We start from the raw sequence: 26,752 nt of genomic DNA on the forward strand, positions 1-26,752 counted from the left end.
GCCATGACAACTCAAAGAAAAAGAGAACTACAAAAGGCAGTATTTTTGTAGATTTATGCCCACAGAGGTGATCAGATTGCTACTACTTCTATACATGCAATGACTGAGCAAGCTAATAACTGCCCCAGAAGCAATGGCAGTATATCATGACTCTGCTTATTACATATAGTACATATACATGTGGTGCATTGTATCTTAAGTATGTTATAGTCGAATTGCAGCAAACTGGTATTGCATGTCCTCAGCTTTTTGTAGGGTTTCATATCTTTTAAATCATTAAAGATTTAAATGATCTTGATTAAAAAGTTAGAATTATAATAATAGCAACCTGTGTTTTCAGAGTTGTTGAAAATCCTGTAGGCCAGGGTTTTCACAAATGCCCAATGATTAATGTGTTCAGTGGATGCCTAATGAGTGTTTCCAAAAATCAGACTCCTTGAAAGTCTGAAGATGTGGCACCTTTTCCCCCCATCACTTTCTAACCTCCTTCTCAAATTTTGCGTGACTATGTCTCTAGCCAGTTGTTACTAGTTATTCGCCCGCAGACAATTTGTACCCATAATCAATCCCCTGTTACTGTTATTCTGCTCTGAACATGCAATGCTAAGAAGTAGTTCCCAAAAAATTAAATCAATGGGTACTGAGGATATAAGGTTCTTAATATCTGAATGAATAACATTGCTGCAAAAGTTTTCATGTATTTCATGTACAAATGCATACACACTAGCAGGATGAATAGTCAGAAAAATATTAATCAGCTGCAGTGAAACCTGAAGTTCATTCTCATGTTTTAAGGATTCTGAAGCAGTTTGGTTTTCATTCCACACGTGTTTTCTCTGTGTGTTAGGAAGAAATGCCATAAATCCTCGAAGTCTGAAACCAGGAGCTGTACTAAGTTCTGATAAGTCAGAGATATACCTGCCTAATGAAGAAAACTGATGATGACCAAATTGTTTAGATACTTTAAATAACTCCATATCCTATCAATTTTTTAAAAATCCTTGCTTTACCCATCATTAGATGATGTGACCTGAATATCTGGCCTGCTTCAGTTTATGCATAGCTGCATAAAACATCCTTTACCTATAAATGTATTCAAACATTATATGTATTAAAACATGCATGCATAAAGCTTTTTACACTGTAAATGTGCATACTCGATGTTACTCTTTTTCCATTTTTATACACACAATTAAAATACAGAGAAGATTTCATAGGAGTAAGATATTTTACTGATAGAGCAGAAATAGCAGCCAGCTAAGAAAAACTGCTGCACAGAGACATAGCTGTATTCATGGAAGATGGATATTTCGGTACTACATAGAGTAAGTTTTAATAACTGTGGTTGTTTGGGGTTTTTCTGTTTTCACTTTTAAACAATGTCTTACTAACATTGCATAAAAAAAAGTTGTGTTTTAGAAGTAAACTGTTGGAAAACTGTCAGTCTCACCTCCATCTCTGGAAAGGTGATGGAACAGCCCATTCTGGACATCATCTCCAAGCATGTAGAGGAAAAGAAGATTATCAGGAGTAGTCAGCATGGGTTCACCAGAGGGAAATCATGTTTGAACAATCTGATAGCCTTCTATGATGGTATGACTGGCTGGGTAGATGAGGGAAGAGCAGTGGATGTTGTCTACCTTGACTTCAGCAAGGCTTTTGACACCGTCTCCTGCAAATCCTCATAGGCAAGCTCAGGAAGTGTGGGCTGGATGAATGCACGGTAGAGATAGAATATGAACTGGCTGGATGGCAGAGCTCAGGGGGTTGTGATCAATGGTGCAGAGTCTGTTTAGAGGCCTGAGTTAGTGGGGTTCCCCACGGGTCAGTACTAGGCCCAGTCCTGTTCAATCTGCTCATCAATGACCTGGATGAAGAGACTGAGTGCACCCTCAGCAACTTTGCTGATGATACCAAGCTGGGAGGAAGGGCTGACACACCAGAAGGCTGTGCTGTCATTCAGACTTGGGAGTTCTGGTCGACAACAGGTCGACCATGAGTCAACAATGTGCCCTTGTGGCCAAGAAGGCCAACGGTACCTGGGGTGCATTAGGAAAAGTGTGACCAGCAGGTCCGGGGAGGTTGTTCTTCCCCCTCTACTCTGCCCTGGTGAGGCCGCATCTGCAGTACTGGGTCCAGTTCTGGGCTCCCCAGTTTAAGAAGAACAAGGAATTACTGGAAGGAGTCCAGTGGTGGGCTACAAAGATGATGAGGGGTCTGGAGCAGCTTTCATATGAAGAGAGACTGAGAGAACTGGGTCTGTTCAGCCTGGAGAAGAGAAGCTGAGAGGGGATCTTGTGAATGTTTACAAATATCTCAAGGGTGGATGTCAAGAGGATGGGACCAGAATCTTTTCAGTGGTGCCCAACAATAGGAGGAGGGGCAATGGGCACACATTGAAGCATAGAAGGTTCCATCTGAACATGAGGAGAAACTTCTTTACTTTGAGGGTGCCAGAGCCCTGGAACAGGCTGCCCAGAGAGGTTGTGGAGTCTCCTTCTCTGGAGACATTCAAACCCACCTGGACACATTCCTGTGTGATCTGCTCTGGTGACCCTGCTTTAGCAGGTGGGTTGGACTGGATGATCTCCAGAGGTCCCTTCCAACCCCAACCATTCTGTGATTATGTGATTCTGTGAAAATAAAACAAAAGACGTGTGTCTTTTCTACAGATTTAAAGCACTTGCCTCTAAATTTATGCTTGAGCAAGCTGGTGGTGTACAAAGACCAGAGACCATTCAGAACATGGTAGCAAACGTGAAGACAGCATCAGCCCCAGAGAGAATGTGAGACCAGGGCTCTGTATTTCCTTTTTTACTGCCTTCTTATTGAATACCTGGATAAGAATATTTGGTTCTTCTTGCAAAATGTTATTTGCCTGCTCGAGTCTCTCTGCCTGAGCACAGTCTCACAGGGCTAAATTCAGTTGTAACAACTGACCTGTGGCAAGTGATTTTTATACTGACGACTGCAAGATGGACAGATTTTGAGAGAACACAGGTGTGTCTCACAAGGTGTGAGAATAGAAAGGGAAAGAGAACAAGGTGTCCCCAAGAGTCTCCGTTCCCTAAGTGAAACATTTTTTTCTGAGTTCTTGGAGGCAGCAAAAAGCTTGGTACAAGTTTCTGCACTTAGCACAGGGAGGCCCCCAAGTGCCATCGTGTTGTCAAAACCGAACCACACACATCAGATGGCACATTCAGCATCACTGCCCTGGAAAGATGCAGCTGTGCGCTATCTCCTGGGACATGTCCCCTGTCACACTCTTCTCTCAGCCTTGTGCTGGTGCTAGAAGCTGTGCTCATGGACATCAAGCTGGGCCATGAAATAAGTCTCTCAGACACCTTTTTTTTTTTTTCTTTTTTTTTTTTTTCTGGTTTAACTTTCTGATATATCAGTTCTCTGAGCTCCCTACATACCAAGCAGCACAAGGAAGGAAGCAAAGTGTAGGGCCAGGACCCCACTCCTGGCAGCCACTCTTAAGTGGAACACAGCTGTATTTCTCCTTCACGAAGCTGTCAGAATCACATATTTCACAAAATAGACCCTACAGAATGAAGAAAAGTAAAACCAGAGCTTAGCTCCTACATTTTCACTAAATATTTAATGTGCTCAGCTATCAGGAGAGTGATGACTGCAACATAAAAACTTGGACAAACCAGCACATGGATAAATAGCAAGTTTCTGTGATCAGGAATGCAACAAATACTAGTTCAGTATGGAGGATGTGTTTATCAGAATTTAAAAGAAAAAGAAATGTAAAGAAGGAGTTTTAAGAGCCTCTGTTAACTGTTTGTATCCGAGTCCAGCATAGCTGCTCTAAGAAGTCAGTAGCTGGAAACCTATGACACTGCTCCATTCTGCTCTCATTTGAAATGCATGATGAAAATCATTTGTCTGATGTTCTGTTTGACCAATTATATGAGCAATCTCAGCTGCTGAAGTAACCTGCTTCTCCTTGTACAAATACTTAATCAGAAAGTTAAAACTTCATTAAAAGTACAATATATCTAAATGAAAACCAGACGTTATTTTGCTAAATTGGATTTTGTACTGCATTCGTAACTGGCTCCTGTGACTTAAAAGAAAGCTTATACCAGAATTGGAATTTACAAAAAGGATAATTTTGTTTGTTTTTCTGATGTTCCATTTAGATATTACAGAACCTCTATTTTGAATACATAAAGAAGTCCTTTTTGATCCCTATATTTCTAACTCTCAAAACAATGGGAGTTTTTGAAATTAGGTGACCATTGAGCCGATTCATCTGATTAAGTGCAGTTATTTATTAAAAAAATACTTATACCAAAAGGTAAATGAATATATGTTATTTAATTTATAAACTCTATTGTAACAATCTATGGCTTATTTCAAAGCAAACATAGTTCTTAAAAGCAAAGTAATTTAATCCATAAATCTTTTTTGACCTTTTTGGCTTCACTTTTATTATCTTTTATCCAAATGCCACATGCAGAGATGAGGAAACAGAGCGCTAAATTGGCAAATTCTATAAATCCTGTCATTGCTACAACCAGAAACTCCCTTCAGGTTTTTGTTTTGTTTGTTTGTTGGGTTTTTTTGTTTGGTTGGTTTTTGTTGTTGTTTGTTGTTGTTGTTGTTGGGTTTTTTTAATAGGGAACTCTGACATTTTCACAGTTGATTCAAATAGCCCAGAACAGTAGAGACAGCCATTTGCAAAACAGAAATCGATTTTCAGGTTGTGTCTTCAAGTTGTGTCAAAATAGCTGAGACAAATTCTATGTCAATCTTAGACATCGCTCAGCATCCAGCTATAGACTGTCATGCACTGTTCCTCATTTATTTTGTTTTGATTAGACCAAAACCATCTTGTTGAGATTCTATAAAGGTTTTGCATCTTTGAATGCCCAACTTAAACGTAGTGGAACATGAGACAGAAAGCACAACCAGGGCAGCAAATCTTATTCTTTAGGCAAGCCATAAGGCAAACGTTTTGGTGGTGGTGGTGGTGGTGGTTTTTTAATTCCCTCTAGTCCAGGGAGTGTTCAGTCTATCAGTCCTGCTGACATGCCACAAAACAGTTCCAGCAGCCTACAACCTCACGAGTCAGTGTAAGAGACGTGAATACTAAAATCCTCTTCTGTGTCATGTACCACCAGAGTAATAGAGGACAAGATCAAAGACTTTCTTGTGTTTTAAGTTCCTGTGATGGTAAAGAGCTTGTTAGGTGAAAACTCCAGGATATTCATAGAGGTGGGTTACATGGCAGAATGTAGATAAATATATATATATATATATATATTTTTTTTTTTTTTTAAAGGGTCTTGAATCCCTTTGGCCTCTGCCAGTCTGGTGCTAGGGAAATGCCGTTCTGTTCTCAAATATGATGAACAGTTTATCCACAGGTGAATACTCATGCCAAGTATTAGATAAATTTCTCAACAGCAGGACTATCAGAGCACTTGTGCAGTTGTGGCCAATTACCACAACGTTACAAAAAAACCCCTTCCAAATTCTACTATTCCCTTCAAATGCCCTCTTAAATCCCTCCTGAAAATCCCAGAAGCCAAATTATATGTCAAGGGGAGAAAATGTTCTTGGCTTCTTGAGGCATCTAGGAGGAGAAGCTTTGAAATATGGGATTAATTAAATGCAAATCTAAATATGGTGCAACAAATCATGCAAATTAAGCATTAACATATTTATGACTGAACAATCAGCAGGAGCCAAAATTTGTGTAGATAAACTATAAATCACTACAACATTGGTTAGTACAGTACATAGCAGGTATTCATCCTTTTCAATATTTATAGGAAAATATATAGAATATCTTGCACACGAATGCTTTCATGATATGTGTAACTATGGCTATTTCACAACTGTCTTTGCTGCCACTTAAAATTATGTGTTATCAAAAATATTAACACTGATGAAAGACCTGATACATTAATAGAAAGAGACAAAATATTATACAACAAAAGAAAAGATTATCCAGTTTTCTTTTGCTCCCAATGGTCTTTGCAAAGCAATGCCATGTTATCAATCCAAGCAGATGTGGTTGAATGCTCCCCTGAGACACCGTGGAAAATCTGCAATGAATGACACATCCCCAGGTTCCTGAGTCACAGAGCACAAACCCCATGACTAGCGCTGGGGTTTTCTTTCTCTTTTTTTTTTGCCTTGCCATTTAAAAAAAAAAAAAAAAAAAAGAAGTTTATATTCTAGAGAAAGTCTCAGCATGTTTAATTTCTGATCTTTTCATGACTCACCATGTCCATCTTTCAAACCAGAATCACATGAACAATCTTTACTCTAAGGAAACTGTATTTGCCAACAAATATTATGCAATGTTTCATGTTACTTCTGCGTGGGAACGTTCCCTACATCGCTAACAGGGGACTCAAAGGCCACCGCTGCCAATCTTTGACCTCCTTTTTGTGCCAAACATAACCTAAATGCTATGAATTCAGTATTAACAATTCTTTCCTGCTTTTGGTAGAAGAAATAGGTTAAACATGACTGTAAAAGCATAAAGTTTTCTAAGCATCTGCCCTGGGAGAGTGTCAGATATGAATGTCACCCAGAATGCTGGACTTCTTGAAGTCTTCTGTCCGTCAGTGGGACTGGGTACAAGAATCAGTAGAACAATACTACTCATCTTGCAAAAGAACACGCTAAAAGATTTTGTATTTCTGTTCTGAAACATTGTCAGCAATCTGTGCAGCTGTCGCTTAAAAGATGTTCAAATGAGCTTACTTCTACGAATGCAGAAAAATGATCCTTGCAAAGTAGGATGCTGAATTAAGACATAACTTCCTAAAACTTAGGAGCTGTCACCTAAGTCCACTGATAAGAGCATACCGGCCTGAGAATGCGATATGTACTGCTTTCTCCATTAAAAATTACCTGGGAACTCATCTCTATTTTATCCTTCTGAACAGCATCAGGGTTACATCAAGTCTTTAACTCTTGACTTGTGACATCTAGCTCTCAATAGCCTTGAAGAATAAATTAAAAAAAAAAAAAAAGTTAAAAGCCAAATGAACAGCCTTATTTGGCTTTCCTTTAACTGCCATTTTACTGGCACTTGAACATAGTAAATTAGAGTGAAAAGATCTCCCTTAGCTAACTAAAGTAGCTCAATGTACCTTCATTGCTGGGAGTGACTTGACAGAAGAATAGCTGGTTACATGCAGGAATCTGTGAACCTGAAAGGAGTTGTCTAAGCTTTCAAAAACAAAACTGATGACAAATCATTTCTTTATACAGTTAGGAGAGACGATGTCTCTTGGAATAGACCTTCTGCTCAGTTCCATATGGGAATGCCTCAAAGCTAACTCCTACCTCAACTCGCCACTCAAAGAGCTCTCAAACAAGGTACTGAAATTTCTGCACTAGCACCAAAGGCCTTCAATGTCTAAAGATCATTCTCAGCTCATACTTCAGAATTTGGCTGCTCACTGTATTTTTCAAGTTATGCCACATCTATAAACTGGGGTTTAGCTCACAAGCCTCTCTACCGGGTAACAAAACAGATCAGTGATGGTATTTCTCTTAAAAGACATTGACAGTAAAAAAAATCTGTTGTGATATTGTTGGAAAAAAAAGAATAACCAACCAAAAAAGTCATCAAAGCTGACATTGACCTAAACTATTTAAAATATATGTGAAAATCTACACTTCTATGTAAGTTTTCGAAACAAAACCTATGTATGCATTTTTGCAGATAACACATCCCGGAAACTATCTGAGATTAGATGCTTTTCCTTGAGAATATTTTGAAACAGAAGGGTCAAAAATTTAATAGGAAATAAAGCTAGCCGAATTAAAGTGTCTTCTGAACTGGGAAACAGCCAAAGATGGGAATCCACTTCTGCCTCTTCCTTCTCCTTTAACAATATTGAGCTCTAGGAATCTGAAACCATGCAGTTACATATTTGAAACTTGTTTAGAAGTAAAATTAACACCTTGGACTTCTTAAAACAAGCACAACAGCTCAGTCTCTGCAACTGCCTCTTCAGCCTGTAATCAGGGTAACACAGATTCCTATCCTTCCATCCCTTCTGCACAAAGAATAGCTGTTCATTGCACACCTTCAGCTACATGTATCACCATACATTTCGAATCTGTCTAATCAGTAGATTACATGTGACAGCAGCCTGTATGTGCCAAAAGTGAAAGTACGTCCAATGTTACAGACTACATCCCATGCTAGGATGACCCACGGAAAAGTTCAGATCACTGCCTTGGCTCCATTTCACATCCCTTCCCCTCATTTTGCTCAGAGCTCTCACAGTTAGCACAACACTAGAGCCTTAGATATTAAATCTCCTAATGAATTACACAAATTGTGTGACTTCATGATGGCAACAGTGACCAAGCTAGCCAATGCACCGCAGAGATGCAAGAAATACTTCCAGGCAAGAGGGACCTATGAAATTTGCCTACTAACTTACTTTCTTAAAGGAAGCAGAACTGTAAATGACTTCGTCAAAAAGGACTGGAAGTAAAAAACAAACTAGGTCTTGAAATCAAATTTCCATCTAAACTTGATTTCAACTCACTTTCAAAATTAAGAAGGTTTTTGTTTGCAATTCCAGATGAATTTCTGGTTGGATAGATTGAGAGTACTTTTCTACCCACAGCTCAACATGAAACTACAAGTAAATGCAAACATACAAGCTAGTCAAGTAGAATTTCTAAGACAGTTAAAATATCAATAATACTAGAGATCTATTACTTGCTCTGACATAACTAAAGAAGGAGGAACTGGTAAATAAAATGAAGCCATGCCCTCAACAATAAAAATCAATATTTTTAGCAGGATCAGGATAATAAACTGTACATTAGTAACAGCTGTGTAGTACACACTCCAGAAATTAAGGACCCATGCATTAAATTTGGTACTGTAGTGCTAATCAAGAAGCAGGTTTTCCAATGTGTTATGTGTCTTTCATAGAATCATAGAATGGTTTGCGTTGGAAGGAACCTTAAAGCTCATCTAGTCCAACTCCTGCCATGGGCAGGGACACCTTCCACTAGACCAGGTTGCTCAAAGCCCCGTCCAACCTGGCCTTGGACACTTCCAGGGATGGAGCATCCACAGCTTCTCTGGGCAGCCTGTTCCAGCACCTCACCACCCTTATGGAGAAGAATTTCTTCCTTAAATCTGATCTAAATCTCCCCTGTTTCAGTGTAAAACCTTTACCCCTTGTCCTTTTGCTACGTGCCCTTTCCTACACTTGAAGAAGGTAGTCTCTCCCAAAAATGTCAAGCAGAAGAAAAATCTGCTCAGAACTTTATAGAAAAAACCTCCACCTTTGAAGTTGTCACTAGCTTATTTATTATCACAGTCACACGTAAGATGGAAATTTCAAATAAATTTTCCTTTTTTTAGGCCAGCAAATTTCAGTACTGCTCCTTATTTTGACAAGAAAGACAGCGGTTTTCTCAGCCAATATAGCCCTCTTAAAACGTCACTGACTTCAACTTGTATCCCCAAAGTAAGGGCAATTATTAAGGGCAGCTTTATTATATTTCCCCATATTGCATGTATGCAATATAAGTGATAAAATGATTGTCTAAATGTGCATACATACAACAACATAGATGCACACACACATATACACAGAATCTTTCTTCCCATAGCTTGCAGGATGCTTACTTTGTACAGAGAAAAAAAGATAGATTATTATTTGAAACAAACTACCTCACAAGTCTATGACATAAAAACCACCAAGTATTTGCCAAAGTAAGCATATCAGTCCATCTCTAGTCACAGAACATCAGTGTGATTGGTGGTAAATTGATTCATTATAGGTTAAACCCAAAAAGGAACTTTCCTAAACAGAATAAGGTAGTTGGCATTAAGAAAGTAAAGAAAGTTTACAGTGCACAGTGCAAAATTTAAAAAAGTACATACACCCGAACAATTTGGCATTATCTAAACACAAGCAGATGTGATTACAAAGGCAATGAAAATACTGAAGGACCTTTACTATGCATCTATAACTTAGATACTGAAGTAGTCTTAGAAGTGGCCTTTAATTATTTTTTTTAAATCACTCAATTTTCTCTTTATAAATTCTATACCTTTGAAAACCAAAGAATTCTCTGTTTTACAGTATTTGTTTTTTCTTCAAGCTTTTTCCAAATCAAAATTCTTCAGAGCCAAAAATAATGTTTGGAGCTTTTTATAATTAAAACTGGAACAAAGTCTAGTTCCATGTTTTATATATAATTTTAACACTGGCTTTATTCAGGCATAAATAATCGTATGTTCTTTGTACATGAAAGCAAATGTATAATATATAGTCACATGCAACATTCTGGTCACTCCAAAATATATCAGAAAGCTCAGTTTTTCCACTTGATAACAGATTTGAGGCAAAAATGAAGCTTTTTATATATAGCAATCACTTTCAGTCAACAAAACATCACATTTTTAAGACGAGATAAAGTGCAACTACACTATCTGACAATCCTTTGCCTTATTGCTTTTCTGTTCAGTGAAAATATATTAAAACCATTTCCATCAAAGAATTGATTTAATCTCTAGAGAGGGTGCACATGTTCAATGTGGGCTAAGGCTAGTTAAACTCCAGTGTATGCTATTTCAGTAAGTACACGTATATCTCAAAAACCTATTTCAACATTAAATTCTGCTCTTTTAGTGTGGAATTATGACAAAAAGATTTGATGTTGACATAATACAGAGCTTTTGAATGAGGTTAATGTCTTCTAAGGGAGAAATTAAAACATGCATCAGTGGAGGAAGTGTTAATGCTTTTTAATATTAAGCATCATATGAGTGTCACTGTGATTTCTGTTTCACAGCGCTGGCTTATCTGGTATGTAATTCTCAGTCTAATTGCTCACAGGTATCTGTACACATCCTAGACCTTGGGTGTTTTATATTTTAAAATACACTACCATGCCATTAAATAAAAATCTATAAATTTGTGAAAGCTAAACAGCTATTTTTTATTTATTAAAGATTTCAGCTACATTTGGAGTTCAAAAGAGGAAAAACAACTCACACTTTCTCTTATTAATAAATCTACCCCCCCTTCCAACGTTGTCTATTTAAAATATCCGTATTCACACAATATTTGAAAACAAACTATTTACAGAAACAGGCAAAATCCATTACACAGGGGGATAAACACTGCATTTCTTTACACAACACAATGGAATACAAAGTCTGTAGAAACTGGAGATAAAAAAACCAAAACATTTTAGCAAGAAAACCTTTCCAAGAGGATCTCACAAGTTTCCACAGGACACAGAGCACCGATATTCAAACAACAGACATTACCAACCCACAGCTCAACCTTGCACATAATTTTTTTCAGCAGGCACCTCTAAACATAAATCAAGACAGCACGAAAAGTTGCCGGCACCACCAAACCTCACTTTCTTTCCCTGGAGCATCCTCTAAGTCGCCTGGCGAGTGAAGAACGGGCTCACCTGTGCTGGGGTGGACCAGCCGTGGGCACAGGTGCACTCTGGCCACCGCTCCCCGGGGCTGCCCCGGGGCTTGGCCGGGGATTGCTGGGGGCTCTTCCGCACAGTGTCCCACAAAGGGACAAACTTGCTCCTGCTCTGGCTCGCACCCCCAGGCCCCCAAGAGGCAAGCGCCTGAGAGCCATACTGGAGCCCCGGAGGATGCTGGTGCCAAGGACAGGCGCAATGGGCATCCCTCGCTGCGGGAGGCACCTTCCTGCCGGCGTCCGACCCCTCGGACCCCCTGCCGCAGCTGTGCTGCTTGGGAAGGTGTGCGTGCATGGCGCACCCAGGGCTTCCTTTGGCCAGTTTGCGTGGAAATGCTTCTCCTCGCGGTGGTGAGGTCCTTCTCCGGGGCCTCTCCAGCCCCCTTGGCAGCAGTCAGCGGCAGGGCATGGCGGGAGCGGGCGCAGCAGGAGCTGCTGGCCAGCAGCTCGCTGTCAATACCGGGCTCCACTCGCGCAGCGACTTGACAGCATCCCCGCTGCAGGCAGAAGCAATCAATGCTCTGCGTGGCTGGGGCGCGCGCCTGCATCCCCTTCTGGATGACAAACCACGGGAGAAAAAGAAAAAAAAAAAATAAAACAAACAAAGCAAAACAAAAAAACCCCATACCAAATGAAAAAAACCCACAATTTTCAGGAAGATTAAGTCTTTTTCCAGCTGACCCTGACATAACTTGCAGGCACCCTGCTGAAGCAGATTTACATGTACGAGCTTTACAGGCAAAGTGCATTCTTGTGGAAATAGCACCTAGACAAACTACTGAAAAAGATACCCCTTTGCCAATGATCAAACCAGACATGGGAGTGTTTGTTTTGGGTTTTTTTGTTTTTTCCCTGCATGCCTGAAAAGACCTTGTCAACAAAATTGCATCAGAAGATGCAAATGACAAGTTCAGGAAGAATGTTATCTGCCCTAAATGCTAAACCGTACCGTAGACTTCGGTACGTACAAATGTACATAAACATAATGGAAAAAGTGCAAGAGGCTGAATTTAAAAATAAAGTAACTTAGAAAAGATCTGTGTAACAAATTAACAAATCTTCAGAAGTTTATATATAGAAATGTGAATATATATATTTGTGCCTAAGGTCTTGAAGATTATGATTAATGTATCATTTTCTCCTCTTCTTTCACTCTTTACAAATTCCTTAGTGAGTGTCAACAACCTACTACAGTAGGTCAACAACCTACACAGTTTTTTGTAAATCTCCTCTTGCATTTTTCTTACTAATACAATGTCTTTTCCTTAATTTTTTTAAATTACTTTTTTATTATTTATATTACTTATATTTTATATATATTATAGTAATATATTTATATTACTTTTTATTATTTTTATTTACTTTATTTCCAAGTATTTCATTTTCCTTATTTTCATAGAAGTGAGAGGGGTGTAAAATATATGAAATCTGGCCTGAGCCTTTCAAGCATCTAAAGATATTCAGGGATATAATCCTGTCTCAGGTGACTAAGATTTTAGCTCCTTAAGGCTCAGTGGGTCTTGGAACCCCATGTATCTACATTTTTTTGGATATTTGCTCTTTTTTTTTTACCCTAAGCCAGTCTAAGATACATTTAACCATAGAAAATACACAATTAATTTAAAAAAAATACAGGATGATGTGACAGAATCCCCTTACATCTATTGGTGTTCAACTAGGATTTAAGTACACAAAAATTAAACAGAATTCATGTGATATGCATAGTTTTACCATCCAAAAACTAAAGCAAATTTACATTTAAAGATTTCAAAGACAAAGAGACAACTATGACTATCTGAAAATATACTTTCAAATGAGATAAATGAATTTTTACAAATGCTTTGTTGCAAAAAGACTTGATTCAATTATTTAACTCCTCCTAAATTACTAACCTAAAACTCCTCAAAGCTTAGACCTTGCTAAAATATGTAACAATACAACCTGACAGTAATTCTTAATGAAAAATTATGGCATTGCCCTAACAGCAGAGAAAATATTTTGACAACATTGTAATTCAAATTGTCGGATATGAAACTAAGATCACTTTTAACTGTATTTTAATTCAGATTCCATTTCATCATCATAGACCTACATTAGCAGTATCCGTCAGTTTAAGACCATCATCTTTCTTGTCACATAGCAAGCTACCCAGTATACTCCAGAATATACTGATGATGCAGCTTTCTCAAATGCCAATCAGAATCTAAAAAAACTCGAACAGTTTAAATATGTCTTTCAGAGCCATTTGGAGAAATCTGTCTAATTGCAGAAGTCAAAAAAACTTCACATATAAATTTTAAAAAGGCCACTCAAAAAAGATTAAAAAAATAAGCAGGGCAAGCAACAGCTACAACTTTAGAGATTGGGAAGAAATTACACATTCTGTGATCAGACACATCTCTATACTAATAATATTGGGTAAAGTCACCTGTACCAGAGCACTAAAATGTCTATCACAAACTCCCATAGTCCTATATTTTAAAGCAGTAGGTGACCTTTTAGCAACCTTACTACACCCCAACCAGAACAATCAGGACTGCAAAGGCATCCCCTTGAGTGTAAATGTATTCATCGTCTGTTAAAACACTATATTTGAAATGGTCTCTTATCAGAATGTGGAAAAAGGTTTTTTTTCAAATGAATTTCACACCACTGAACTTACCCTGAACCTACCTGGCAGTTCTAGGCTATTTCACACTTAGAAAATTGGTAAATGAAAAAAAAAATCCCTTTTAATAAACGATTAAATCTCCATATTTTTCAAAAATGTTTATCACTGTCTATGTGAGCCAAAACCACTTGAATATGGGATGTATATGTGCCACTAATTGCTAGACAACATGGAAAGATGAATTCAAAAGATAATGCAATTTCGTCGGCTGTAATTGAACCATTGCATTAGACAGGATGGCACACGCTTCTGGATGAACTTGGACTAACACATGGCTCAAATCCACATGCCCAACTATCATCCTAATTTGATAATAACTGGTGCACAAAGCAAAACTGAATATTGTGCAGTACACTGTGTGAACTGTATTTGACCCAATACTGTTGTGGAAAAATCTCACTAATTTTCTTTCTTAAATTTTAAGTAGGCATGATAAAATGGAGCACGTAGATTTAGCTGATATTCTACCAGCACAAATAACTGTAACTGGATTACAGTAATGTTGGACAGACACCAAAAATAAACACTGAGAATAGTTTGCTTCGGGCAAAAATGTGCATATGGGAAACAAAAAGTGCATATGGGAAACAAAAATTACTAATAGAGTTCTGAAAGGGAAGCTAGAAGCATGAGTGAAGATGATTTAGATGTAGTAACAGATTTTTCCCTCCAACCAAGAATGTAATGTTATGCAACCATAAAAAATACAGAATGAAAGAAGACTAATAAATGTGGTGTTGATCAGCTTATTTAGTGGTCCTAAAATTTCTACAAATATTTTCTAGAAAAAAAATAATGAGAACAATTATGAATATGATTGCAAGGCTACTGAAATAAGTCAAATGCAATGTCTTTGCAACCATTTTTTTCAGTTGCTTGTTTGGTGAAAAGCAATTATGCTTGTATAAAAATAATAGTCTTAGTGGTGACATAGGCTAGAAGGAATGGTTGTGATCAGTCCAAGATTAGGCCAGGAGCCAAGTGATCTGGCACAAGTCATTGCTGTCACAGGGTACCTCGGAAATCTTGGGCAAATTGCTGGATTTCAGTGACTATCCCATATGTAAAATGAAAAAACCCACTTCATTTAATGAAAACAGAACATATGTGTTGGGAAGGACACATCTGAAATAAAACAGCTCAGCTTCTATTTCTGGTCTGCCTACTCCTCCCATCCTTCAGGTGTGCAATACAAAATAGACATGTAGGATGACAACTACAAAAATAAAACAATAAAATATGAAAAATATAATAAAACATTGTTATTTAAATATTTCACCATTAAGGAAGTTTCATTGGAAATATGTCAATCATCTTTAAGAGTCTATCTACTTTAAAAGTAGCACAATCCCCATACCCTTTAAGTAGAAGGATGAATCTCAAGCTTTGCATTTTTATGTAAAAATATCAGTAAGAGTTGCAAACACAAACATACCCATTCTCAGTGTTAGCTGCATGTCCTAGGGTTAACATAAGGACAATAATTTAGAAATCAAGATACAATGAAAAAGAAAAATGACAAGGGGTTGGAAGGGAACTGTATCAACAGAAGAAAACAACACTCAGCTGGGAATATTAAGTCAAAGTCAATCATGTCAAAGCTGGTGAAGAACAGAGCAGCAGATTTACCAATTTCATATCCAAGTAAATAAAAGAAACATAAAATTGCCGTGGAAAGACTGAAATACAAGAGCATTTCCATGTCAATACAGAAATATCCCTTACAGGAACTGCTATTTTCAGATAGAGGTGTCTGATAGTTTATGGAGTTCTCTCCTCTGGAGAATTCTGTGCACTTTATTTTAGTGCTTTGGTTCACCTTAAACTAGATTCACATAAAGCCATTAAGCAAAATAACTTAGAAGGTACTGCAAAAAGATCTGTTTAGGAAAGATAGATTAAATGCATACGGCAGAAAGGACAGCAAGGGTTGTTGCAACCATCATTTTCCCTATGTGGAAAATATTTACCGACACCTCTTTTCCACATGCTGTTTGAGGACAGAGAGGGCCAGGTTCAGGACTTTCCCAAAATACTTAAACGTAACCTTAAAGTTCCACCCACTACCATAAGAAACAGAAGTCCTTTGCTCGAGGTAGTTTGTGACAAGCACTTCTGAGTCCAAGACCTTTAACCCTTTAATAACTCTTCAGTTTACAGGTTCTAATATAAGCACTTTGGCAAATTTAAGACAGCTTTTTTAAGATCTGATTCTGTGTTTCCAGATTTTTAGGAACTGCATTTCAGACCTTCAGTATCAGCCTAATACTCCAACATCGTTTTGCAGATAATAAAAAAGGATATAAAGAAATGTTAATGGGTAATAGTTACTTAAAGTCAATATGCCCAGTTTCAACAGCATGAAGATCTTCAGTACCTTAACCTATTGTTATTTGTTTCTCTGTTAAATTAGAATAAAACAGCATGTTATTTACTATGGCTGATATTTGATTTTAAAAGAGAAAGTCAACAATGTTGGGTCTCTATTCAGGTAGTAACCTAAGTAGTAAAAGCATACCATAAACACACAGAAGATATCCACAGAATAAATTAATGAGGATTTTTATTACAGAGTCCCATTGTGTAAAGATAGGTGAACTGCATACATTGCATAAAGAAAGAGGACAATATAAACAAGCTAGAATTTTTGCGGGAGTGTATTTTTTATTCTAATGTTGGCAATCCACGCAGAAAATAAAGAATGCCAATTAGCCAGCTCAGGCAAGTTCTTTTTAAGTACAGTGCCTATTAGAGCACCCTCTTTCCAACTGATTGCTTCCCATTGAAGTTATTTTGAAAGAATTTCAGTCAAGTTTATTAAGAGATAATAAAAATTATTTCTTTCCTATGAAGATATTTGTGTTTTGTTCATAATACACATCTTTGAAGAGTTTGGCACAGTTCTGGCACTGTCTTATTAAGAGACAGTTGTAATATTTCACTGCAGATGAATGGAAAGCAGAGAGATGTGATCACATAGCACAGCCAAAAAGAAAAGACAAGGTTTATAGCATATATTACTGAGAATCCAAGTTACTAAGCTCCTTCAGCCTTTGGAAAAGAGTCACTTGTTTTAAGTGAACATAACTTCCACAACAACAGCAAAGCCATTTGACTGGAAATCAACTGGTTGAATATTAAAATAATAATGAAAATCAGTGATGTTTGTCCACATATCTGAATCGATCCTTACCTGGCCAACCCTGAGATTTAGTTTCAGTCAAAAATAGTGTCTAAAAAGATTTCCCAAACAGAAATATCATAGTGTGTTTTCATAAAGGAATCACATACATGTCCATGTGTTGTGTATTTATACGACGACGATGGAACATGAATCAAGAAAAGAAGTTACAGAAGCAAGACGAATCCTCGATGGCTTTCTATTGAAAAGAACTTTATCCATAAACACAGTCTCTCTAGACATAAGAGGTTTGTATATATTTTAGATTTTTTTTTTCCTGATATCTGTCTTATTTACTTCAAAGAGAAAAAACAATCTATTGGCATTTCTTGCAGCATCTATAACATTATACCGTATCTGCACCAAGTGACCTCAAGGGCCTGGACCAATTGCTCTTTGCTTCAGTACAGCTAGAAGTTATTGAGCTCAATGCAGGAATGGTGGGCAAAATTCTGGAGTCTGTGTTGTACAGTAGGTCAAGCCAGATAATCACAATAGTCTTGCTAGCACTGTACATGTGAATGAAACCAAACCAATGGCTAAGATAAAAAGTAGTTTCTCTGTATTCGTGGATGTAAAGAAAGCCTGCTATTCATAGCTACTTTAGAATTCCACTCAATATTAGGAACAGAAGGCAAGATTAAATGTGCTTCCCAGAACAACACTTAGGAGAAAGATCTGCAGGATACAGCAGGTGAAGGCACCAGGCATGTGCCTCAGCCATCTGCAGCTGTGTTGGTTAAAGCAAGAGGAAACATGGTGAGACAGGAGAGCACTTCTCTTCCTTTTATTTTTGAGGATTATTTTTATTCTTATAAAAACATCCAATAAAGTAAATCCTCAGTAACAAAACACATGAATTCTTTTGGAACCACTTGCTATCTTGGGAAAACAATCTGGTCTGTAACAGGATCACATGGAAAGCACATTAGCCTGTGAAGGAAATAGAGATGTCATATATAGTCAATTAGCAAATTACATTTAGATAATTCAAACAAGTCTGGTCTGTTTCTCCTTTTGGTAGAAATCTCTGACATTTTGCTTTTGTAAAGTGCAATGGTAAAAAAGATTAGAAGAATAAAGGCCAGAAGAAATGAGCAGCTTGAAACTAAAGCCACAACAAACTTCTGATTTCATAGAACTGCAGTCTACAGTCCTAAAGGAGATGTCAGAGCAAATCAAAGAATGGTTGAGGAGTCATATACTGAAAAGTAGGTAATGAAGTCCATTGCAAGGTTTTCATTTTGCTTTGCATAATTTATTGAAGCAAAGTCTAACTTTTAGCTAGAAAAGCGGCTCTTCAGTCAAATAGCTCACGCTCTGAGAATCATTTGGCTGAGTTACTTTCCACTTCCATCTCATCGTTTTCAACAATTTATTTCTGTTCTCTTATTTTACTTTAAATCATTCCTTATCCCTCTCAGTAATCATTAATTTCAAATGAAAAGATCAGTATAGCTCCCATGGTTTGTTACTTTGTTTTTCCAGTTTGTTAACTAGTCCCTTGTAAGTCATCTCTTCTATCCTACAAGAGTTTTACTATTTTCTTTAAAACATATGCAGTCTAAAGTTGATCACACCTGGCAACTTTATGTGACCGATAGCTGTTAGTGGCAGGTTATGACCAGAACCATATTGAAAACAAAACAAAACGAGAAACAAACAAAACCCCACAACTACAACAACAAGCAACGAACCAACCAACAACAACAACAAAATGAACAGCCCCTGGAATACTGATAAAAGAAGTTTGTAAAAACAGTCTGCATACTTGGGGATCTCTTGCAAGAGAGTTCTTGGCAAATTGTATTAATTACCTTAATTTCCTGGAGTGTGTGTACAAATAGAGATACTGAAAGCATAATGCATAGAAAAAACAGTCTCAAACCAACACATGCAATACTATTACTATAAGGTGCATTATTTCAAAACAGAGATTGTTAGCTTAATAAATTAAGCCAACATGTAAACCAAGACTCTTTGTTCTCAAAAAAGATACTTTCTATTCTGAAGGATTTCACATAAGTGTTCACAGAAAACAAACAAACAAAGAAATGGAAACAACAGCAACAACAAAAGACGAAAACTTGCTGAATAATTTTTTTTCCTTCAGAAATATGGTCACGAATGTTTCAAAATTCAGTATTTTTAATTCCTCTTTGAGGACCCCAAAATACCTTTTTCATTCTAACTTCCCTTTATTAAGTGGCGTTTTAACATTTTTCAATGTTACTTGAATTCCATAAACAGAATAAATTTCTTGTCTCAAATGAAAACCAAAGAAAGATATAGAAATAAATATGGTAAACAATTAAATATAGCTGAAAAGAAATGTTCCTCATTGCTCACTCATGGAACTCAGTGTCTGTAGATAAAACAAAAGCTAAATTTGCAGTCTTGGTAGAAACTATGGTTACAGATCTTTTATAACGTATATATATAATTATAGTCCAGGACACGAAAACAAACAAATAAATAAATAAATATTGACTGGATAGTCCCAAGAAAAATAAGCAGCGCTATTGGCAGATAACTCTGGAAGAGTAGTCTCCACTTTTCCTGGATTTCTGTCTCTCTGCCACCAAGCACAGAACATTTGTCTTTATTAAACAGCAAATCTGAAATTATGTAAAGAAAACTTCACACAAATGTGAAAGTATATTTTTAACTAGTTCAGAGCAAAACATGACGACACGTTCATCTACCATTTCAATCAAACATAATTTTGTTCCCTCATGACTAATGACTGATTAGTGAATTGCTTTTATGCCAAAATAACTTTTTCTAAATATGTTCTTAAATAGATATAATGATTGCAAAAATTACAACAGGAAAAAAGAGCATATATCAACAACAATGATCCAGATTTCTTTCAGCCCATGTATATATTGACTTGTGAATGCAATACAGAATTTTTTAGAAAAGTTGTCATTGGGGAGAATAGGGAAATTATTACATGAAGTCTCTAATATTTAGTGCTTCTCAGAAAATATTTCAAAGCAATGAATCTGATCGGATAGTGCTATTTGCAAAGATACTTTCCCAGCTCTGTTTTCTTTGTTATTTAAATTCTCTACAAAGGAGCTACTGGAGTTCAGCTGAAGTTAGAATTGGAGATCGACATGAAGGGTAACAAGAAAGGTTTCTACAGGCATACCAGCAAGACAAGGAAGATGAAGAAAACTGTGGGGACATAGTGACAAAAACACGGAAAAGCCTTTGTTGTGAAGTGACTGCTTTCTCAATGTTTATAGGCAAGGTCTGCTCTCCAGCCTTCCTAGTCCCTACAATGAGTAGCAAAGTCCAGGGGTGGAAGTGCAACCTGCAAGACAGGAATATGAAGCTAGAGACCACTTAAATAAATTGGATGCACATGAGTCCATGGAACTGGATGGGATACATGCCAAAGTGCTTAGGAAGCTTGCCAACATTGTAGAGAGATCTTTCTCATCTCTGAAAGGCTGTGGTGTCAGAAGTCTTGATAACTGAAAAGGGCAAACATCACATCCATGTTCAAGAAGGGCCAGAGGATGATCTGGGGAACTACAGAATGGTCTTCCTAATGTCAGTCCATCAGAAGGTTATAGAGAAAAAAAAAAAAAATCACAGTTCAGAAATTGGAGAGAGTTATTGATCTACTGGTAGGCATGGCTGTCACCCACGAGAATCCTGACCAAGCGGAGAAATACACTGACAGAAACTTCTTGAAGTTGAAGGAAGGCAAAGTGATGTCTGGCACCTTGGGAGGAATAATTCCATGCAACAGAACTGTTTGGGGACTGACTGGCTGGAAGCCGCCTTGCAGAGAAGGACCTTGATGTCCTGATGGACAAATTGAGTAGGAGTCAGCAGTGTGCCATTACAGCCATGAAGGTAAATCATATAATGGTCTGCATTGGCAGAAGTGTAGAAAGGACATCAAGGAAAGTGATTCTTCTCTTCCACTGAGTATTATGAAAGCACATATGAAACACTGTGTGTGTTTTGGGCTAATAAGTAAAAGAAAGAGATGAACAAAGTGAAGTGAGTATAGTGGAGGGTCTTCAAGATGGTCAAGGGGCCGGAGAACATGATGTATATGGACAGGATAAGAAAACTTTTTTCAGGTCAGGAAAGGGGCTTAAGAGACAAATCTAGCTGACCCTCTTCTTAAATGGATGGTTACAGAGAAGCCAGAGCCAGACTCTTTTCAGAGCTGTGCAGCAAAAGGCAAGGGCCAATTAACACAAGCTGCAGCAAAGGAAATTTGATTAGATGTCAGGAAAAAAAAATTACTATGAATGCGATCAAGCACAGGAACAGGTTGTCCAGAATAAAAAAACCCCACTAATGCTTATACAAGTGTTAAACGCTTCCTTAACTCAACAAATGTCCCCTAGTGTAGAGCACATCTTTTGATGTTTGACTAGTCAGTCAGTCTTTGGTGTCTCTGCTTGAGACACTCACCTAGTGTAAACCACATTAAAAAGTTACCTTAATGTAAATTTACCTAATTGTTTGATAGAAGTGACAATTTTTTCATATTTCCAAAGTTGGCAAGAGTCAACTCAGCCTCATTTACCTCATTCTTTCCTCCCAACTATTTTATTTAAATACTGATTGTAGATCTTGGCAGGTGAAGACAAAATATTTCAGTCTGGAAAATCCACTCTGTGGAACTGCCAACAAGCTGAAAGAATGTGAGAAAACTGAATAAACTATTAAAACAATCTAAAATAAATCAGCCTCATATTAATTACCAAGGACATTCACATGGCGAAAGAGGACACTAGTTTGTGTTAAGTACTAACAGCCCATTCTCTTTCAGAAAACAGTATATTTTTTGTGAACATCATTTAACAACTCTTAGTAGATTGTCAGGGGACTAGATTTTTTGAACTTTGCAAAGTATTTGTTTCACAGAGTGAAAGGTGTGTGAAAGTTTAATTGCGTATCTTTTGTCTTCTAAATCCTTTGCTTATTGTGGAGTGGTCTGAAAGATAATTTACCTATAAACGGCAAGCTGAAGATAGCAGCGTCAGGGCCGTGAGGGCACTAGGAGACTTGACTGTCCCTGCCCATCTCCTCCCACCTTGGGGCCACAGTCCAGGACCCCATTTCAGCCCAGCCTGGGGCCATCAATCTTCAAGTCCACCACAGTTCTGCTCTGCGTAGCCATGAACCTTGCTGAGCTTGGACCACCCATTGGGCATCTCAGCCTGGCCTTGGCCCAGTCCCATCCCCATGGACATGCCTGGTGCCCAGGGCTGCGGCTGCCCCTGGCTGCCCTGGCCGGGACAGTGACACCAGGCCTGGCCGTGCAGCCCTGATCTGGAGGAACCCCTGCAGCTCCTGTCCTCCAGCAAGATGTGGGTCCACACAATGCCCTGACAAGCTGTTGTATTATTACAGAATTTTTGTGTGTGTCCATGTTCATGGCCCACAAATTGAAGGAATCGGGGAATTAAATGCACAAGTACAGTCCCTGGAGAACCTGGTCCCATACATTCTGTTGTATTTGAGGGTATACGTACACACGTTTTTGTTACAAATTTTGCTTGTGCTACAAGTTGAAAGTAACCAGTGCAAATTTAGAAAATAGATGGAGATTTTTGTCTCCTCACAGCCAAATAATTTACAAAACTTTTACAGGCATAAAATCATTTATGTCTAGCTGGAATTTTGGCAGCAAAATTCAAAAGCCAATTATCTACATAAAGCCATGCAAATAACTTCTGTATTGAATGTCTTCTATGACCTTCACTCATCTTCATTATTTTTTCTCTTCTAAGACATTTGAGATTCATTTTTCTCTGGATAGAAGGCCTTTTTAAATATCTGTAAGCAGCGTTTGGCCCGTATATCTGTATTTGCCATCCAAAAGCAATCTGCCCACCCAATTAAAACAGAGGTTCATACCAAATCAATATTAGAAGTTAATATTTTGCTCTTACTGAAATAAGCAGCATTCTGCTTCAACTAACACAAAACACACACCATGGTTCAGATTGTATTTGAACTACCTGTTTAAAAAAGGAAAACAAAATAAAAGCTATATTTATAAAAATACTGCAAGTATGACCCAAGTTTCCACAGTAGGGCACCATGAGAGATTCATCCAGGACAAGGTTGCCATGGAGTCTAACAGAGAGTCTTGAACTTATTCTAGATGGGACTCAACAGATTTATCTTGACCTAAAATCAAGTCTTTGCACCCTTAAGAGTATCTCAGTTCTGAAAACTGCTCAGTTGTCCAGCAAAAACAGATGATCCCACCTAACACCAATGAGACCCTCTATGTGAGGATGCCTGTTTCCAAAGAGTAGCGGATAGAGCACAGTCAAAATATATGATCTCACTGTTGTTAGGAAGAGCCTGACAGTGCAGAATGTCTTGCCTGAGCTCATCTCACCATAAGTTGATTTTTAGCTAGTTTAGCAGAGATAGCAATTGCCTAGCAATCAGGTAGTTATTGCCTGAATTTCATCTAGCTTCATTTTGGCTAATAACAAGTGGTTATTCAGCATGGATTTAATTGACTAAGATTAAAAGAAAATATGGCATGACAAGAGCAGATAAAGGATGACACCAGAGCTCCCGGAATATGAATGCAAATTTTCAAAGAACAAAAAAAAAAAAAAGAAAAGGTCCCGGTCACTTCTAAACCAAATGTGAATACACTTCACATTGATTGTCCCCATTCTCAAACACACACCTTCCAGAATCTGACTCCTATCCTAATCACTTTGCTAAAAGGTAGACTGAAAGTTGTTTCATGCTCTTCCTTTCTCTAAGCATCAAAATACAGACGAATAAATACTGCAGCATGCATTTAGGTTTTGACAGAAATAATAGAACAAAAAAAATCTCTGGTAATCATTATGTTGATACATCATTGTAATTTTTTTTTTTTTAAAATGCCAGCACAGAACATCTCAAACCTCCTTTATTACTTCAGGTACAACGTATAACGTTAATTTACTTTGTACTTCACCAGCAAACGGAAGTGACCAGCCTGACTCTTCCTCACTCTAGGTATGTTTTCCTATTTTGCTCATGTCAACAAGCCAAGGACAGTGCATACACTTTTATGTACTCTCAACTGAATAGTTGAGGTGGGAAGCAACAAGTGTTAAGCAGAGGGGAAGGATCACCTCCCTCACCCTGCTGGAAATTCTCTGCCTAGTGCAGCCCAGGAGACTGTTGGCCTCCTTTCCTGCTAGGGCTGGTTCATGGTCAACCTGGTGCTCACCAAGACCACCAGTTCCTTCTCTGCAAAGCTGCTTCCCAGCTAATACATTAAAGGCATTCACCTCCCATTTAATTACTTGAATAACTTCGTGGCAGACCTTTGCTGTCAGTGAGGGTCTAGAATGAAATGAAGAAAGCCAACATCGGACTCTGCTGAGCGATCAGGGTCTTCATCTGCTGAAGACAGGAACTGCACGCCAGTGTAGCTCAAAACGAATTACTATTTTACAAATCTCATTTGTAATGTTCAAATTTCTTTCCTTTGGCTATCATACATCTGGAAAACTGTAACGAAATGAACCCACAAGTCTGGAGTATTGAGAAATGGCACATATATGAATGTAAGCCAGCACTGTGCCCAGGTGGCCAAAAGGGCCAACAGCATCCTGACTTGTATCGGCAACAGCGTGGCCAGCAGGACCAGGGCAGTGACCGTCCCCTGTACTGGGCACTGATGAGGCCCAACCTCGAATCCTGGGGTCAGTTTTGGGCCCCTCATGACAAGAAAGACCTTGAGGTGCTGGAGCGAGTTCAGAGAAGGGAACGGAGCTGGTGAGGGGCTGGAGCACAAGTGTGATGGGAGCGGCTGAGGGAGCTGGGGCTGTTCAGCCTGGAGAACAGGAGCTGAGGGGAGAGCTGATCGCTGTCTGCAACTGCCTGAAAGGAGGTTGGAGCGTGGAGGGGGTTGGTCTCTTCTCCCAAGTAACAAGCGATACAACTAGAGGAAATGGCCTCAGGTTGCACCAGAGGAGGTGAAGGTTTGGGTTGGATATTAGGAAAAATTTCTTCACAGAAAGGGTTGTCAGACTTTGGAACAGGCTGCCCAGGGCAGTGGTGGAGTCACCATCCCTGGAGGAGTTTAAAAGATGTGTAGATGAGGTTCTTAGGGACATGGTTTAGAGATGGACTTGATGGTGTTAGATTAACGGTTGGACTCAATGATTTTAAAGGTCTTTTCCAACCAAAATAATTCTATGACTCTATATCAGGATTCATGGAAGAATTTTCATAGCAGGACCTTAACAGCAGGTTTCGATCTTAAAAAAAAAAAGTTAGGAAAAGAACATTATTTCACTCGTGGCCTAGAGGACTCAACAGAAACCAGTGAGCTCAAACACAGCAAACAGATGAGTGACTAGCACATGGATTTTGCCTACGATTGTGATATTTTAATGCAACTTGCTGCAAGAAAAGTGCACAACATAACAAACACTACCACTGTGGCAGCTATTTTCAGTTACATTCTTAAAGTTGTCAATTCACCTGTACAATGGAAAAAATATCAATGCATTTGTAAGGCAACATCTCAGACCCAGTTTAGTTTCAATCCTGAAAAGTAAATAATTTCATCTCATTTTTAAATCTACAAGCTTGGTGGGATATTGAAACCCACTTAGCCAATTTACAATAAGCAAAACTCATTCAATGAGGGAAGGTCCCTATTTGCTCGGGCTTGTAAATGTAACCCTATTTCACAAATGGCTGAATGACACTGTGACCAGAACAAAGCTGGGCTGGGCACCGCACAGCGCTCTGAATTGCACCTTAGCACGTATGGACTGCACTGGGTGCAACTAATGATATAATACAGAGGAATCAAAGATCTGTTTCCCTCCCCATGTGCAAATAAATACCACATTTAAACAGTCACAAGCAGTTGAGAATCTGGGCCTTAGTATTTCCATCTTCATTACAGTCACATTTCTGCTTCTAGAGCCAGATCTCATCAGATTCTAAATCATTCTGATTACGGTAATTTCCATATTTCACAAGACCTTTTGCAATTCTGTAGTTATTGATGTTAACTACAAAAAGAATAATCCTCAATTTCTCGAGTAATGAACCACTGAGTTATCCCACGGTATTCTCTCTCCAGACCCTGGGGGTGACTTCGAAAAGAATGTTAGTTATCTCTAATGGAGATATGTAAACAGATGTTATATTTGCCATCTGATTAAGCTTTTCAGAATGATCATTAAAGTCACTTACCCATATGGAACATCATATGTACCTACTGTTTAACTGGGCAAAGCACATTCCTTGGTTTGAAGAAAATACACGATCTGTGATAGCTAAGGAAAGACTAGGAATCTAAAGTTTATTTTCTCTATTCTCCTCTGAAAATAAATTAGGATTATCTGAATGAAACTGTTTTCAAGACCTCTATCTCATCTGCAGCAGAATAGAGAGTGTATGATG

At 38.2% G+C, this 26,752-nt stretch overlaps 1 protein-coding gene across 5 annotated transcripts in view; it reads right to left on the reverse strand.

Moving 5' to 3' along the window:
* Nucleotides 1-26,752, reverse strand: part of DLG2 (discs large MAGUK scaffold protein 2) — a 770,443-nt gene that overhangs the window by 439,378 nt on the left and 304,313 nt on the right. For 4 of the 5 annotated variants that reach the window (XM_065626939.1, XM_065626938.1, XM_065626937.1 and 1 more), the window contains exon 1: nucleotides 11,449-11,766. The exons of the other annotated variant lie outside the window; for it this stretch is intronic. In XM_065626939.1, coding sequence (XP_065483011.1) covers nucleotides 11,449-11,766 — 318 coding nt within the window. Of the gene's footprint in view, nucleotides 1-11,448; nucleotides 11,767-26,752 lie in introns of those variants that run through there. 5 annotated transcript variants of the gene reach the window in all.

The sequence above is a fragment of the Caloenas nicobarica genome, chromosome 1 (genome assembly GCF_036013445.1).
Source record: "Caloenas nicobarica isolate bCalNic1 chromosome 1, bCalNic1.hap1, whole genome shotgun sequence".
NCBI lineage: Eukaryota > Metazoa > Chordata > Aves > Columbiformes > Columbidae > Caloenas > Caloenas nicobarica.